The sequence below is a fragment of the Chlamydotis macqueenii genome, chromosome 9 (assembly GCF_036417535.1).
Source record: "Chlamydotis macqueenii isolate bChlMac1 chromosome 9, bChlMac1.mat, whole genome shotgun sequence".
In the NCBI taxonomy this organism is placed as follows: domain Eukaryota; kingdom Metazoa; phylum Chordata; class Aves; order Otidiformes; family Otididae; genus Chlamydotis; species Chlamydotis macqueenii.
The window spans coordinates 10,909,388-10,927,479 of record NC_141564.1 but is presented as its reverse complement, the minus strand read 5'-3'; the positions used below and the strand labels follow the sequence as shown (position 1 = coordinate 10,927,479).

The 18,092-nt window shown below is 44.7% G+C and overlaps 1 protein-coding gene across 6 annotated transcripts in view; it reads left to right on the top strand.

Moving 5' to 3' along the window:
- Window positions 1–874: 874 nt before the first annotated feature.
- The window catches only part of BOK (BCL2 family apoptosis regulator BOK), a 32,302-nt gene continuing 15,084 nt past the window's right edge, over window positions 875–18,092 (top strand). For 2 of the 6 annotated variants that reach the window (XM_086754839.1, XM_086754844.1), the window contains exons 1-3: window positions 875–945; window positions 12,684–13,446; window positions 14,336–14,714. In XM_086754839.1, coding sequence (XP_086610965.1) covers window positions 14,492–14,714 — 223 coding nt within the window. In that variant the 5' untranslated portion in view covers window positions 875–945; window positions 12,684–13,446; window positions 14,336–14,491. Of the gene's footprint in view, window positions 946–12,683; window positions 13,447–13,988; window positions 14,266–14,335; window positions 14,715–18,092 lie in introns of all 6 variants that reach the window. The other 4 variants (XM_086754842.1, XM_086754841.1, XM_086754840.1 and 1 more) reach the window with 4 other exon arrangements.

Here is an 18,092-nt window from a genome sequence, read left to right as displayed (position 1 = left end):
TGCTGTAGGTTCTTACCTGTCCTTACTTTTTGCTTCACAAACTAGTAGGAGCTTTGTGCTTTGGGAGTTCCTATTCCTTTTCCCAAGCTGATTAAAATTGATCAAAAACTATGAGCAGGGAAGAGTCAAATACATACATGTGTATTTGCCATCCGTGTGTGCTGTATGGCTGCCCAAGCCTGGATGCTGTGGGGGCTAAAAACCAAAGACCTCTGCATATGTTGTTGGGGTTTCTTCTCACAACAGAGAAGAAATAACTTTTTTTTAAAGTATTATTTTAAAGGGGATAAGCTGGTTTAGTTAATTTTTTTCCTCCCTTTTCTAGTTCTTTCTGCTAAAGCAGAGGGATAAACATCCAGGATAAAGAAAAATTAGGTTAATAGCTGGTGACAAAAAAGTAGTGCTTAAACAAGTCTTCTGCTCAATGACTGCCCTCCCCCCCCAACCCCATCTCAATTCTGAAAGCTGCTTAAAAATAAGCTGTGCTGCAGTCCCCATTCCCAAGTCAAGTTTTGCCAGACTGTGAAGCCTGCTCTGTTCCTGTCCACAGAACAGGAGCCTTTGTCAGAGATGAGTGGTTCAAAATTGCTTAATATTCTCTCTATACAAAAGTAATTATTTCAGAAAACTGTTGTGCCACACTGTCAGCAAAATACAAACACTGCTTGAGATAACCCATGTAATTATTTCATAACAGAGAAATCTTGGTGGAGGCATTCACAACTTCTGCCCAGTAAGCTGATACACCAGGCTCTGTTTCTGTGAGTCCGGAGAAGAGCATGAATAGTTGTTGTAAGAAACTTGATGGATGTGTTCTTAAATGTTCCATTAAAGTAACACAGCTTTTTCTTTTTGCTTCTTTTTGCTAGGAAAAAAAAAGTGTGATGAGACATCTTGAGGAGGGTCAGCCTGGAGCCCAGCCAACTGATAAAAACAAGAATGCGGGTGAGCATCTGCAGGCTGGCCTGGGGCTGTAACTGTTTATGGCCAAAACAAACCATGAAGAAGGGACCTCAAGAGCTACTGCTCTGCATCTTACCTGCTCTGGCTTATGAAACTCTTACAAGAAAGTGTTCATGGTTGGTTCAGATTTTTCTGTATGAATTACATACAGATTTATGTTGTTCTGTACCTTTTGAGAAGCTGGTTGTGACACTGCTGTCAGAGAGGGTGTGCAGACGTCCCTCAGCGAGCTGAGCAGAGTGGTTTGATATGGCCTGCTGTGAGATGTCCTCTGGTCCTTGGGATGCGTGGCAGCTAGTCTGTTTGAGATGAGGACATGGTCCTGGTGCTGTTGTCTGAGTCCTGGGGCTGGCTCAGCCTGCAGCAGCCCAGGGCTTTCCGCCCTGTTCTCCCCCTCCAACGCGGGCAGTGGGTCTGGAGAGCCCTTTCAGCGGCCTCGCCAGACAAACCGTGTTGTCTGAGAGCTTTTGTCGTAAGCGGTTTTGGAAGCAAACCTGGGTTGCTCTTTTGTTGGTGCCACCAGGTGGCAACAGCGGATTGCAGTCGTACGCTCCTTGGAGGAAGGCAGCACGTAGCAGCACCCACTCCTGACAAATCCGCGTTAATCGGGTGCTACGCTTTCCTTTCCCACGTGGGTCACGCTGTCTCCCTTCCGCCGCCCTTCGTGCCGGAGCATGAAGTGGTGCTCAAAGCCAGCAACTCAATACTGTTCACACAGCTTTGAAGCACGCATCTCTGACTTGCAAAGAAGAAGGGAGGTGGCTACATCACCACCCTGGGACTCTGAGGTTTCCTGCTGCGTGGCCAAGTCTAGTTCAGTTTCCCTTGTCTACCTTGAGTACAAAAATAGCAATTCAGGCACAGCGAGGGTAAAACAGCGGAGAGTAAAGTGTTGTTGTGGTTTAACCCCTGTCAGCAATCAAGTACCATGCAGCTGCTCACCCTCTCAGTCCCCAGGAGCATGCGGGAGAGAATCAGGAAGAAAAGAAAACTTGTGGATTGAGATAAAGACAGTTTACTAGGAAAGCAAAGGAAGGGATAATAATATAAATATTAATAATGCTGATAATAAAATATACAAAAGGAACAATGCACGATTTCTTACCACCCAATGACCAATATTGCTCTACATCTTAGCTGCTCTGGCTTATGAAACTCTTCCAAGAAAGTGTTCATGATTGGTTCAGATTTTTCTGTATGAATTACTCAAAACACCCAGATTTATGTTGTTCTGTACCTTTTGAGAAACTGATTGCGTCCCAAGCAGCAATCATGGAGTGAAACCAAAAGCGATCCCAAAACAATCCTGAGCAGCCCCCCCCCTTATATACTGAGCATGATGTTTAGGGTATGGGATACTTTATCTGGCCAGTTTGGGTCAACTGTACTGGCTGTACTGACCCAAACTGACCAGCTTTCTGCACCTGCACATCAGCGAGACCTGGGAAGCTGAAGAAGTCCTTATCTCTTAGCAACAACTGACAACATCAGTGTATTATCAACATTCTTCACATCCCAAATCCCATACTAAATCCAGAATACGACAGCCAAAACCAGGACGAGTGTGTGTCACGGAGGGTGACCATGACTGTGTGTCCAGATGGAAACAGCTGCTAAGTGACTGGGTTACATGGTGGCTGGATGACACTGGGTCTGGTGCCTCAACTCTTTCTGTGTTGCTCCGTAGAGTCATTAAGGGACGTTATTTGCAGCACCAGCTTAGGCCCCTTAAACAGGGAGAGCCCTGAAAAGTGGTGGTGCGTTCCTGGCGTAGAGCTGTGAGCACAGCGGTTTGCCTTAGAGGGTGTGCTAGGTGTTAAGTGCTCTCCGTGAAGGTAGAGTTACTTAGCAGGATAGATGGGTTAAAACTTTACTGTAAGAAGTGCAACAAAATAAGTCTCTCAGTGCTGCAGTGCTTGTTCGGAGCGGAGCTATTTCCAGCTCTGTTAGCATGCCGGGAGCCTGAAGTGGTTTTCTGTGTTGTACTTCTGGAGATCAGCGACATGGAAAAGCACTGTTGCTGCATTATGCAGTTAAGCATTAACACTATGAGAATAGAAGGAAAGTTGTCTTCCTGACAAGAAGTTCCTTTTGAATTTGTCACCTTCCCAAGGTATGTGCTTTTGCCCTGTGCAAAATGGAGCTTTTGGAAATAATGAACTTGTACAGAGAGAAGCAAGAGCTGGACTTCACCAGCAGTTTTTCTCTTTGCCGTGGTTTGTAGTTTGTGTCTGGACTTGGCCGCTGAGCCTCTGTATGCAAGATGCTACTCAAGCTCATGCCAAAACAGCCTCTGCTTGAACTTGCAAGCTACATTGACAGTTTTAAATGGGGATGTTGTCCCCACTCACCTTTCTTTTTGGTGAAAGTTTTGAATTGCAACAGTAAGTGTCTTACCTGAATTTAGCAAAGCACACTAGTAGCAGAGACTGCTGTAAATCGAAATTGCTCCTCCCTTTGGTGTGAGGCATAGAGCTAATTAGTTCTGCTGTACCTGGGTGCATCACAGCTACTGATGAGTGTAAAGCAATCGTTTTGGCAGTAATGTACTGCTCTGGGTCTTAAACCTGGCTCGTTGTAGGAATGGAAGGGGGAATTCAAAGAGGAATCCATACCCTTCCAAGACAGATCAGACTGAGCTGATATTGTAGAAACCCACTTGGCTTTGATGATAGCTCTTCATGAGATCCCTGCTTGTGAGATGGCAGCAGACTGTTAAAGCTAAAGTACTCTCGTTCCTGCTTTCAGACTATTGCTACAAACCATGCAATATTGACTGCACAGGGCTTGCTTTCTGCTGATATTGTGGCTCTAAAGGCTGTCTTGAGTGTTCAGCAAAGAAAAGAGCCTTTATCTCCCAATTCTGCTGGCAAAGTGGAATCGGGGAGAGTGATGCTTGCAGCTGTAAATCTCCAAGTGCAGCTGACTCTCCTGTTGGCTCAGCATGCCTTTGCTTCCCACAGTGACTAATCCCTAAATTAAACTAGGGTTCTTCTAAGCCGAGAGCATGGAGTACTTGTTCTTCCAAGCCATGTTCCTGTCTACTGGCAGAAGACAGTTTAAGATGATGAAGCTGAATCCTGGGCTCTTGCAGACCTCTGTGCTCTGCTGAGGCAGGAATGGATGTGGCTAATGTCATTCTTGGAGAGATTTTTGCTTCTGACTACCCTTGAAGTTGCATGCAGGTGGGTGGGTGGACCCCTGTTTAATCGAGTGACCAAGGGTAGGTGCTGGAGTACCGTTTGTCTGGGAGGTGGACCTGGCACTCGCTGAAGACTTTGAGAGAGAGTCCTGTCTGGAACCACGGAATATTTATGGAAATCAGCGTAGGTGCTCCTTGAAACAGAGAACAAATGCTCTACTGAAACTGGTAGCATGACATTATGCTTCAGTTAGTTACCTACCTGCTTTTGAACTGGAGCCACTAAATGTGGTTGAATCCATTTGAAGCTCTCCATGCAGAAAAATGAGGAGAAAGAGGTGGTAGTATCCAGAACTGCTGGAGGAAAGAAGATTGTTTTAATTGCCTGCCTATTGCCTGTGCATGTCGGCCAAATGCATGCTTTCTCACCTGTGTCCAAACTAGGAACAGGAGTACTCGGCTATAATTCTTATAAAACCGCAGTGTGGTCATACTTGTGTTTGCAAGGACCGCTGCAATTCAGAATGACAGCTTAACTCGTTCTTCTGAGACGCCTCTGACCCCTTTTGCATTCAAGCTTTCCTCTGTGGAGCTTGCTCTGCATCTTTCTGAAGCTTTTACTGTCGGAGCTGACCTGCTTTGTGAGGACAGCTCCAATGCGTGGGAGCCATTTCCTTGGAAAGGAAACGCACGGTTTAATTTGTGTGCTGAGAACCACGGTTTCTCCAGTGGAGTAAACCCATTGTGGTGCTGATCCCTGAGTCTGAGTTCAGTGTGCAAGGTCTTACAGAGAAAAAAACGCTTCTTTCTCTCCCCAGGTGACTTTACGGCTGCTATTCCCTTGCTGATGGAATTTTTTTCTTATCAGTACATGTTTTTTGTGCTCTTAAACTAAAATATAACACTAACTAAAACCTGATTACTAGGATGCATGTACTTTGGAGGAAAGAACTCCCATGCTGTGCAGTTGAGATGCCTTGTGGAAGGGAAAATGAGCAATCCATGTTTTGTTAAGGAAGGACTCCTCTTTGCTCATATTTGTCCAGAAACATTTGTAAACAGGAAGATGCAGAGTTAGCTGACTGAGCGCATAGTTGCTTGAATTTTAATTCTGAAAAGCTTTTTCTGTCCTCTTTTAAAACAACCTACCTGCTCTTTTGTGCCTCTTTCTGATGAGAGCATCAAACTTATGTCTATTAATGAAAACTTCCTTGGCCGCTGCTGTCTGGACCGAAGCTACCATTAACAGCTCTATCACATGAGTTTCTGCAACGTTCAGTCACAGTTTACGTAAATCACTTAATCAGTCTCACACTGCAGTAGCCTGGTCTACTGGCTGCTTCTAGAACTGAAGTTCTCCTTAAATCACAAAGACTGTATTTCGCCTAAGAAAATGCGGTATGTATGTTAGTGCCAGCAAGAAATTTTATGCTGCTTTGACTTCTGTCCAGAGAAACTGGTTTGTGGTTACCAGGAAATGATAAATCAGACCTTCAGTGAAAATGTGCTTTGGGAGTGTGCAAGAGAAATAGGGCATAGACCCCGTGCAGGTCTGTCTGAAGCTGATTTTGCTCTGATAACTCAGATGAGCATCATCTACTTCTTTTAAATCAAGAAGCTGTATCTGTTAAATGACTCACGCTGTACATCTGCCCTACTTTGCGATTTCTACCAGAGGGGCACCTCTCTCCCTTATACAACAAAGGTTTGGCAGGAAGCGTACAAGACAGCGCAGTGGCTGCCTGTCTTCCTCACGAGGGCTGCGAGAGATGTGCTTTGCTGCTCCCAGAGCCTTGCCTGTAGCGGAAAGCTCGCTGGGAGGGTTTCTTGCATTGCTTGCTCCTCTCCAATACAGCTCTTCTTAAATGTATGATCTGATTGTGTCTGTGTTATTTTTTGCCATGCAGATTGATGCCGAACAACACTGACTCACTCCCTTACAACCACTAACCCTTCACTTAGGGTTACTGTAATAACTGCACACTTCAGCTGAAACTAGTCACTTGAATGAGACACCTCTCTTCCCCAGAACTGCAGTTTTATGTATTTCTACTTTGTTCTTTGAAAACACTTCCCCTAATTCTAGTTTCACTGATTAACCTCCTCCTTGCTGCTGAGTGACTTCAGATTGAAGCTGGCTAGAGTATTGCTGATGTTTCTCTCCTGTATGAGCTGTGGGATGCTGCACTTTTATTGCCAGTTCACGTGCACCTTCCTCAGGTGAAATTTCTGCAATGTTAAAGGGAACTTTCAGTGCAAGTTCTCACTTATTCATGTAAAAATTTCATAGAGTAATTTAGATTAGCAAAGACCCTTAAAATAATGAGTCCAATTTAAGCCTTTTCTTTGCTGTAAAGCAAAAATATTAGAGCTGTGAGCTCTCTGTTGAAATTCTGAAGTGATGTAAAGCACAGCAGAGTGATATGTGAGTGTCGTGCAAAATACAGGCAACCAACATTGCTTATGTTGAGGTTCTTCTTCAGGCTTCTTGTGAAAAGTAACTCGTCTTGCCCACTGTGTAGTAGATTTTTTAATTTAATTTTTTTTCCCTTACCTTTCTGGCTCCTCATAATCAAATTACAAACTGAGCTGGCTCAATAAGAAAGACTTCTCTGAGTTTACACCTTCTCTGAAGTTTTGACTTCATCCCCAGAAAAGTCTGTTGGTCTCAAGCTGCTTATTAATTTCAACAGTTGACTCAGTTCAGTACCTGAATAATAAGTGTCCCGTGGTGTTGTGAGGTTTGGTTTTTTTTTTGTCTCGAGTGCTTTTCTGCATTCTAAAAACCTCTTCAGCTTCATGTTTGCTAGTTTAATTTAGCACATAAAGACATTATTTTATTTCTGTTTTTTAAATTGTGTTTGTATGAATGTTCAAGGAGGCATACACTAGCAACATGAAGTGAAAATAGCCTGCTAAGTAGAAAACACCCTAGACACATTCAGATTTTGGATTTGTATCATCTGTAGTATTATTTAAATACACATCATTTTCCTCCTTTATAGCCGAGGAAAAAAACCCATAGCACTGAGCTGAGGAAAAAAACCCACAGCAGTGAGCTGTGTTCAGATGCAAATAAACAGGTCTTAATTCCTGCAAGTCTGAGACTCGCCCTCTCTTAGAAACAAGTATAAACCCCAATTAAAATCAGTGACCTCAAACAAGACTTCCTGCTTGCTGATTCTTAAATGTGATTAAAATTGACTTGAATCACTTTGAGGTGGGTCCACCCTGGGCATCTTTGGCAGTGTCTTTTAACATCTGTCCGGATACTTGCTGTTGTCATGCCGATGCACAATGCTGGAGTCTGATGCACTGGAGGAGATGTGCAGGCTGGGCAAGAAGCAGAGCACCAAGAGCTTCCAAGACCTGTAGCAGATCTTTCCTGAGAGCCTGGAAAAATAACCGGGATGCTCTGTGGAGCCTAGGAAGGGACCACTAACAGTGATGGTGGGGTTTTCCTTCTTCCTTGAGCAGGAGTGGGCATATATATCACCTCATCCCAAACAGCAGCTACTGCACCCAGCTGCCTTTCAGAGTCACGTAAACACTCTGGCCCAAAGGTTTCCAGTCGAAGCAAGGGAGATGATGGAATTCAAAGTCAACAAAAGTAAGTTAACCTTGCTTTGGACACCTACTTGATCAAGCTCATGTTTCAGCCAGAGGGAAGGAATTGCTTTTGTCCTGGCTATTGTATATGCCTGATTTGGACATCTCAATGTCAGGTAACAAAAAGTTGCCATCTCTTTTCTCTTTATTTTTCTTATTTTCTTTTTCTCTGTTAGTTAAAATCTCTTCCATCAGAAGCTATGAAAGCTGTAATCTTTAAAGTGCTGGGAAACCCAGATGTGCTAAGCAATCATTGCTCTTGGAGAAGGATTTGTTGATTACCTTCTGTCAATGTTTCTGTCTTCTACAGTGGGCTAGGAAGCTCCAAATCACCACAGCTGCATTTTTGTATGCAGAAGCAATGCTAGTGCTGTAGTTTCATGGACATTTGCCTTGATGCCAAAGCTGAAATTGTCTCCTTCTTCTTGTAGCTACCTTGGTCATACTAATACAACTATCTGCAGATGTGCTTTGGATGGAAGGTTTATCGCATCCGGATGAAAAATAACCAGCCAGCTTCCTGAACCAGTCCACAGTGCCAGCAAACACAAAATTACAGCAGTGCAATTAGGAAGGACAATTTGTGAATGGGTATGAGCAGCTGGATGGGAAGGTTGCTTTAGCTGACCTTGCTGCTGAAAAAAACAGCTCTACACTGTCCCACTGAGTAAGAGGGTTACATCTTGCTAACTAAAGCAATCTTGAAGAAAATTTTGTCAACATGCTTCCACAAACTCTTGGCGTGTATCGAGTGTGCAGAAATGCTTTGCTGGCCATCAGGGTGGTGCTGTGTATCCTAATGGCCAAAATGCTGCATGGCATAATCAACTGCATGTGAAGCAATCATGTGCTTGGAATTTTAATCTGTGCAGACTGGAGAGAGACATCAGCCCACCCTTGTCTTAACAACTTGAAAAGACAGATTTTTTTAAAAGCATAGTTGCTGCCCTGCCCAGCAGTAGAGGCTAAGACTGCAGAGCTTGAAGAGCCTTTCTGAAAGTCAGTAAGGGTTTAATTAAAAGTAGGGCTACATTCTGGATGTGCAAAATTTGAGTCTAAATCCCTTGGAGCATGTTTAGGACATGAAGATGTGTGCAGGGTAGAGAGTCCTGCCTTGTGGTTATCAGATCTAGCAGTCCATTTGCCCGTGTAGGACATGTCTGTGCCCAGCACGTGACTCGAAGGAGCAGATAAATGTGTCAGAGCTCTTAAATGCTGCCAAGCCAGTGCAGAAGTGCCTGCACCCACTTGAGGCTCTTAAGATTTCAGAATCATTGCAGGCAGAGGCACCTGCCTGTCTTCACCTGTCCACGTGTGCGTTTCCTGTGTGGAAGTGTGAACTGATTTCCCAGCCTTGTGGGTGACCAATTGCTAGAATGAGACAAAGGCTCCTCCTCTGCCTTTGTGGGTTAGAACTTGAAAGGGAAGAGTCCTTTTTGCCATCTTGGGGTTAGTGACCTCATGAGGTGTATTCTGCCTTTTCTATTTTGGTAGTATGGTATGTAAATAATTTATTTGTGTTTTAAAGCAAAGCTATAGCTGTTGAACAACTTAAAACTTCTTATTTCTTCTCTGTGTCTAGTGCCTTCTTGGCTTATTAGATGATCCACTCAGTAAAATGTGTCACTTTGAAGCAAATTAGAGGACAGGAAGCAAACAAAACAGTTACATCTATTCAATTAGGTTATTAAGCTGATGACGCAGCCTCATCAAAGCCCTAGATTTCACTAGAAGCTGCTATTTTACAGTGGGCAGCCACTGGCTTGGTATCTGGTAGCAAAGGCTGGTTAAACTCTTCTCAGGCAACATTTCAGAATAAGACTCAGGAATAATGATAGAGATGTTCTTCGTTTTTACTGATAGGACTACTTGCTGACATTAAATTCATGCTATAGCTTCCGCTTCGCTGTGTTTGTACCTCAGTTCTGGAGTTCACCAAATCTTTGTTCTGCCATTGTCAGAATGTACTTACAACAAGGAAGCTGTCTCTGCAGTGACAGTGAGCATGGCAGTGGGTTCAGAGAGGAAAACATGGGGTATCAGTGATAATCTACCTTAAGTAATGATTGGTTGCTAAACTTGATGTGTTTAAGTCACTAGACCCATAGCCTCATGAAGGAGAACCATCTAAAGGCTATAAAAGGTAAGTTCACTGTGGTGCATGATGCTGGGCACTGCAAAATCCTGCTCCAGGAAAGGTGCTCCAGGGTGATCCCATCGTGCAAGTCATACAAGTAACTGCTTCATTTTCTGGAGGCTTTGAATCAAGCCCTTCAGAAATGAGAAAAAGGTTCAAAAAGCCTCAGTGTTTTGCTTGTATCTCATTAAGCTGCTACTTCCATGTATTGTTTTCCTATTGTAGCTGGCAAAGTATTTCTATATAAAAAGAAGTGTTTCTTCTCCTGTTCCTCCTGTATGGCTTTGCAACCTAAAGCCTGACGTCATCGGTGTTTTTGCAGTGGTAAGTGATAACTTCACAAACACAAATTGAAGTATTGTTGCAAAAATCAGACAGGAAGAGGCAGTGGGGAGAAGATGGTGTGTTAAAACTGGGTGAGATAATGCAGAAGAAGGTTCAGGGATGGTTTGGTAGAAGGCTTTGGCTTTCGGTCTGGTTACAGTGCCAGTGGTTTTTGGTTTTTTTTTGGCAGAGCATTTTCCCTCTGAAGGGAAACCTCTTGTAGCAGGCAGGGGCTGGCAGGGTTGGTTCCCAGGCTCTCTGGCTATTAACTGTGTGTCCCTGGCACCCCCCTGCTTCTCTAAGTCCATAATCTGCAGATGTTTCAGGTCATTGGATCTATGTGCTACAGTGCGTAGGTTCTGCTGCAGTTGTTGTGGGCTGTGTGAAGTGTCTGGGATTAGCACTGTGAGGTGAAACAAAGCAACACCTCCGATAGAAACCGGGCTGTGTGAACGCAAGGCTGGGAATGACCTCCTGGGGCACTCGGGGTTATTCTCGTGCTATTGCAGGAAACTGTATCTGCAGACCCTTTCACAAGCTCAGTGTGCTCACAATTAAATATTTGGTTCCACTGTCTCTGTTAAGAGGCTATTTCAGAGAATGACTTCACTAATGGTTAACCTAGATAATACTGAGTGTAAGTTGTCCACGTTCAGATTATCGCCGTGTTCTCGCTGATGTGCTTTCTCCAGGATTTGCTTCCACTTGATGTACTTAGAAAATGCAGTCGTATCTCTGTGGTTCCCTGGTTTTACTAAATGAATGCTCCAAGCTCTTTTGGTCACCTCATCGGAGGTAGGCAGGAGCTGTGATGTGGAGCCTGTTGTTCCAGCCAGAACACTGTCATGCCAGTAATAGCTACACTGGGAACAGTGGTTTTGGGTGATAGAAGCTGTTTCTGCCCTGTTTCATGATACTGCTTTGCCACAGCCAGTGTAGATCTAGCCTGTAAGTGTTGTAGTCTAACCATACTGTGGAAAAAGGGACTCAGACTGCACTGGCAGCTCCTGGGATTGTAACACCCTGATCTTTTGTGGTCAGCTGAGCTCTGTATCCTGCGGTTTCATCTATTTTTACATATAGAGGTGTCTTTCAGTGTGAAGCTGTACTTTTATTTTGTAAATAATATAGGTAGAATACCATGCACTGTTCTTTTCTTTTAGTACAGAGTTTGGTTTATTATCCACAGCCTTCATGTTTCCAGTTTTTGTGCCTTTGCTGGAGAGTGGAAGTTGAGGGGGTGCTGCATGCTGTGACAGTGGGGCAGGGAGCACATGGGATGGGTTTGGCACCCACAGAGAGCTAGAAGGCACTCTGGCACTTCTCTATTTGCCAGAATTCTGGGAAACATTATCATTAGTTAAGCAATACTGTATTTAAGCACTCATCTTTGTTTCAGAGCTCTACTGAACAGGCACAGTTTGAATAGGACTACTGTTTCAAGCTGTCAGATGCTGCAGGAAGCTAAAGTATAATTTTTAATGATTTTTTCAGCCATTAGAGTTGCAAAGGCAAAAATATGATTTTCTAAGAGACCATTGGGAGCACTCTGCAGAGACGGCGTGGGTTAGGGATGGGCAGTAGCACAGGATTGCTGGAGTCTTGATTCAGGGATGGGCCTCTGTCTGTAGCGACTGTATTTAAATTTGTGGAAGGCTAGTGGATAAAACAAATTTCTGAGGGAGTCTTTGAGGAAATACTTCTGGTGCTGGAGATGCACAGTCACTATTGCCATCTTAACACAATCATATCAGGCTAGGCCAGGAGTCCCCAGCTGACTACTGCTGCAGACACGTACCTCTCCTTACCCCTGCTCTTTTCCCAGAAGAAGCCAGGTCAAAAAGAGGATCTGTCACCGGAGGGAGCACAGCCTTTCCTGCAGTCCCCTTCCCAACGCAGCCAAGCACTCTCCAGAGATCCAGTTAATAGCAGACCAGAACATAAGCTCTGTGTTAAGCCTGTATGTGAGTTGTGTGTTGGATGCTGGCCAGAGGATTTGATACACTCTATAACAAGGCTTTTTCATGCAGTTCATTTGTTCCTTTTTATCGCTCAGTTTTGAGCCTGGCAGGGGTGCAAGTTGTGCTTGGGGTTTTTGGTGATCGATACCTTGGAGAGGTGTACTTGCCTCTCTTTTCTCAAAGGTGACAAGCAAGAGAAGGCAACCTCTTGCTTCTGACCTCCTTTACGAAAGGCTGTGTTTTGAACACACCACGTAGACAGCCCTGAATCTACAAATTGTTGGGGAGAATCTGTGTCTGGGCTGGTAGAATTTATTGTCTGTAGGAAACTGCTATTTCTGAAACTTCTTTTGTTTCAAATCATAACACAGAAAGCCAACATTTATGAGTGGTCTATAGAGTTGAAATGATATCACACACATATGGGGAAAAAAGTTGAGCATTGTGGCATTAAAACAATAATGTTGCAACAAGAAGTTGATGTTGAAATTAATTTCTAAGTATATTGGAACTAACTGAAATGTTTTCCTTAAACTTTTTCTGTTAGTTTTCTTAACACACTGAGATGAAATGGATGTGTTCCTCCAAAATACTTCATTCTGGACAAACTATTTCCTATCAGCAAACCGGTTTGTTTTGTTTTAGTTTTGGTTTTGTTTTTCTTTGCTTTGGCCCGGAGCTGTAGCTCTCTCTCTTAATCAGCTCCATCATTTCAGATTGAACTGGCATGACCACCATTGATATATGACATCCCGCAGTTCCCCAACTCAGCTACCATCTGAAAACGACCAGCCAACATCGATTCTGCACAAGCCGCCGCCGGAATTCACCAGGAGCTATTTCTGTTTCAGCGGTGCGTTCATCCTGTCTCTTACATGGGGCAACTTGGTCCAGAAATGATGCTCCTGCCCTCACCCCGAAGACGAGTCCTTGAACTGGGAGCAGAACAACAGAGAACCTCCTTAAGAGAGAAGAAAGGGGAGGAGAAAGCGCTGCTCTCTGGCTCTAGCAACCCCACCTCCCGGTTATTTCATCTTCCTTACAAGGCTAAAGCTAGAAGCTCCCCTCTGCCGCCTGGGCCCCTTAAAAGCAGCAGAGCAAGCCCCCAGGATCCCGGTGGAGCGCAGCCGGGATGCGAGGCTGACAGAGATGGGGAAGGAGGCCCTGCGGAGAAGGCTGGTGCTCTCCGGAGAAGTGTGACAGTATTCTATGAAGCCTAAACCAGGGGTTCATTGATGCAGCTCTTCCAAAGAAACATGAAACCAAACCCAAAAAGAAATCACTGAGAGGGAAAAAGTGCAACATGAGAGGTAAATATATTTTTGATTGGGACAAACAAAAATAACTGGCTTTATTTTGTTTGAAAATCGTTATTGTAAGTAGATGTCTAAAACTAGGGACTGAAAAATACATTTACTACCTTCTGAGTAAAGGCTGGTCTGACTCTGACTTCAAAAGCAGCACTAGGTTGAAAAGTCAGATCAGCAGATGAATTCAGGTGCCTCTAAAGAAATTTTGAATTTTCTCTTTAAGCATTCACACCTGAAAACTTTTTAAAAATCTGTTTTTCCTGTTTTGCTGTCTCTACTATTGCTAAAGGTTTTCAAGAAGTAGTATGCATGTTGCTTTTTTAAAAAAACAAAAAAAGAGAGGAAAAAGAGTGCCAGAACCAAAACCTAAACTGAGAATGTGGTAAACTGTCCATTGAGACATTTCAAATGCTCCTGTTCCCCTGTTCTCACAATAGTGCCGTTTCTTCAGAAAGATCCATGACCTACTGAGCTGGAATGTCTGTTGACATCTGATTGAGGTTACTGTAGCTGGTATTTGGGTTTCTTTTTTTTTTTTCCAGTTTAATTGAAACAAGCTGAGATTGTCTACACATTCTATGAATTGTTTCTGTGCTCCAGCCATCTAGTCTCTTGAAAGGGTAATTCTAGGACTGCTTAATCTGAACTGGAAAAGAGGAAACACCCTGATAGTTCAAAACTGCAGCTCTTCTGTGGGTCATGCTGCCACAGTGAAAGTCAGAGTGGCTGAAAGGCAGAAGACTTTGCCCCTTGTCTGTAAGATGCACCGAGACAGATGTTTTGCAAATATGATACTACTGACTTCAGTGTAACTGTAAGGTATAATACTTGGGCTTCTGGTTTTCATCTTTGCAATGCTAGAGGACTAACAGATGCCTGTATTCACCAGGTAAAATGAAAAACTGGCCTTCTGAGAACAGCTGCTGGGAGCTGTGACAAACCAAGAGCCCAGAGGATTACTACACAGCTCCTGCAGATTCTCGTCTAAGGCATCGGGTCAGCCTTCCAGCAAGTGTGTGCTGAGCTGTGGGTTCAGCAGCCCAGGATGGAAATGCTACGCCGTTCCTCAGTCTTTGCTGCAGAGGTGATGGAGGTTTTTGACAGGTCTCCCACTGACAAGGAGCTTGTGTCCCAAGCCAAGGCTCTCTGCAGAGACTACATAAATTCCAGGCTAGTTCGAGCGGGCGTCAGCTGGAGCAAACCTGAGTACAATGCACCTGTGCCTGGTGGTAAGCTGGCTGAGGTGTCCACCATACTGCTGCGACTAGGTACGTCTCTGCGGGAATGGGTGGGAACTGAAACTATATGGAGCAATTTAGACCAGACTAAGATTTCTGGAGCTGATGAGTGCCAAGAGGCTTTTCATGTGATGATACAGAGGTTTTTCTTCTCTGCTTTGGGAATGTAGGTTTGTTTTCGGTGATCTTCTCTAAACAGCTCCTTTACTTGTGTTTCCTTGTTCCCCTGGAGCACTGCTCAGCACGGTTTTTCTGCAGGGCTACTTTTTTCCTAAGGACTTGCAACAACTTAAAAGCATGATGCAGTCCAAGAAAGCCCAACAGCAAACTCATTTTATCTGCGTAAGACTCCAGCTGTGTAACAGTTTTCGCAGTAGTTTCAGTAGTCTTTCTCAGCTTGGCATTTTACCAGGTCTTGCAGTGGTTTCTCCAGACACAGGTGACTTGGCTGCCGTGACGCAACCCAAGCTGGCATCTGGTAGAGTACTGCTGCCTCTAGACTTGGGCTTCATCAGGTGCTCACCCAGCTCCAAGGACGTTTAATTTGGGGGTAGTTGCTTAGACCATGTGCGCTGCAGATTTTATAAAAGCTGCTTTTCAACAACGGTGTGTTGACAGTGTGTTTAATTTTCCTTTGCCTACCTTAATCGTTCAGCAAGACACGAGTCTTCTTGCTTTTTGTTGGAGCAAGGAGGAGCTGGCTGATGTTGCCTGGCACACACTGCCGTTCAGTGCCCAAACCCGCCAGCCTCCCTCATGGCCCGGTGACTGCCAGGGCTGCAGGGAGAGCGATGTGAAGGTTATTTCTGTAGGCTGCTACACGAAGACATACTCTGGAGTTGTGCTTGTGCCAGGAGCACCTTCTAAATGCTGACAGTTGCCTGGTGTTCTGCTTTAGGTTTTAGCCTCCTGCGTGCTCAAGTGTAGCCATTTGTCTTTTGGGATCCCAACACCCTCATTCTTGGAAGCTGCTTCCAACATCCCTCTTTGCCTGCAGGCTGGTATATTAGTTCACATCTGGCTTGGAAACTACCGCTAGCATTTGCATCTGATTTAATTACACCCAAGTTCAGATAAGTCTGGTGAAGTAACCTTTAGCTGGCCTACCCAGCTCAGGACCAGACTGGTCTCCCCACTTGCTCTCCTTTCTTTCTACTTCTGTTTGATACTATCCCAGATTTCTTTTTAAGGCATAGTTGTTTATCTTTTGACTGACTTTTTTTTTTTTTTTCATTCATTCTTTTTAACTTTTTCTCTCCTATGCTGACTTTACTTCTATTTTTGTTTTCAGTGGCTGTTTCATCTTTGGTTTTTTTTTTGTTCTTCTGTCAATCTCACTGCCTTTTTGTCCCCCACTACTTCTCTGCTTGGGTTGGGGGGTTGAGATTTGTTTGCTTTCAACCAGATCTTCTGTGGGTGGCCAAGAGCATGTTAAAGGGCAAGCAGGTGGCAGACTGGATCTGAAGGCGTCTTCTGGATGGCTCTCCTGTTACTTATTCGTGTCCAGATGGAAAGATTTGGCTGATAGTCCCAAGAACTTGGCGCCTTCTCTGAGCAAATCTGGAGAGCGCCATGTGGTACCCATGCAACAAGAAGGGTGAGCAGTCCTCCTTATTAGGATGAAGAGTTGTTTCTGAACTCTTTGTTCAGAAATGCCACCTGCCACATGGCTTGTCCCTTTCTTTTCCCCTTTGTGGCTATAAACCAGTACAAGGCTGAGTGGTATCCAGCCACCTGCCAGGAGCAGTAGTCCTTAGCTGCTTACTAAGCAGTGCAACAAGCCAGACCAGTTTTTTCTCCATGATAGTGGTGAGAAGCCTGGGGAAATGGGCAGTCAGAGTATTTCCTAGCCCTCTTGCATGTGCCAGGGCAGTAGAGAGTCTGATGAACTGGCTGGTGGGCTAGCAGAGGTGCTGGGCACAGGTGGTGCAGTTGCAAAATCTTGGGGAGCAAGAGCCCATCAGCTCAGGGAGGCTTAGCAGCTAATTAGTGCAATTAATGAGTCAGAGGTGCTAAAACCTAATGGTATGGCCAGGTGCTGATCCCAGCCTCCCTTGCCTCCCTCTACCAGGGGCAGGGCTATCCCCGTTTCCTCGCATTTACAGGGAAGCCTGTGTGCTCCCTGTGAGGAGAAAACAGCTGTTGAGTAGTGCAAGTACTGTTTCCTCTTATCAGGGCTGACCATGTGTTGGCAGGGTTTCCTTTAGCTATCAGATTGTGTGGGACAATCCGGCATGCACAGAGGATGTGGAGAGCTGGTCTGTGGAATTCTGTAGAGCTGGGCTTTGACCGTGCTGTGCTGAGGGCACGTTAAATGAATTAAGGATCAGTAGCTAATGACTCTGTAACAAGCTCCTGATTGGGGCGGCACCTTCCTTTTCAGTTCCCATCTAAATGTAATTTTCAGGATGATCAGTTGCCCTCTGATTGGGGCAAGTCATCTGAGTCTTGCAGTGGGATGTAAAGCTGTTGTGACAGCTCTCCTCTTCCCCTGGGTGCTCAAGAGCACCCTCACGCAGGAGAAGGACGCAGTGGCCTTCTAAATGGCCTCCATGCACAAAGGGCGTTTGTCCCGTGCGATGTTTGCATTGTGTAATGTTCCTAGAGCAGCTGCACAGCCCTCATTAAATATCTGTGAACCCCTACAGAGGGATAAATCCATTGGAAAATGGACTTTATTAATTCTACTACTCAAAAATTGTTTGTTTTGCTACAGAGGAAAAGCTTTACTGCTGTTGCCCAAGCTCCATAGCTCAAATGATTGGGAGGAGGTTCTCTGCTTGTCCTTGGTATTTCCTTCTGGGTCTTCAGGCTAGCCTAACACCTCCAGCCGCTTCCCAGCTGGGGAGAAAACAACCTGCAGGTTAAAGCACATGTCTCTGTGTGTGTCAGGAACCTTGTTGCTGAGGAGTCAGCCAGGCAAATGAACATCTCTTTAACCTTTTGGAGGAAAGAAAGAACTCCAGATCGTCAGTCGGTGCCTGTGTGAGCGTAAAATAGCTGAGCGGATATTCTCTTTGCTCAATTAATGTTCTGCAGCTCTGGGTGGATCCTTGGCTTTCATCAGTCTCCAGCATTCTTGAGTTGTTCTCATCTCAAGGCTTTTTTGTTCGTGTCTGATGGGGTGTTGAGAAAGGGCGTATCTCTCAAAAGCTGACATAAGTGTATGTGCCTTTTTTTCATTTCTGAAGAAAAATGAGATGGCTTTGCTTATCTGAAGCCTGTCTCCTGTGCTGGAGGAAAGGCAGGCAGCCAGCCCAGGAACATTATATTGGGAATTACTGCAGGCACACCACTGGTAGAGGGCCACTGCCTGTCCCCATTCCCTTTAGAAGTCTCGGGCACAGGAGATATTAGGAAAACGGGGTGCAGTTGGCAGGGAGTTGCATCTAAATGACCCTAAACACT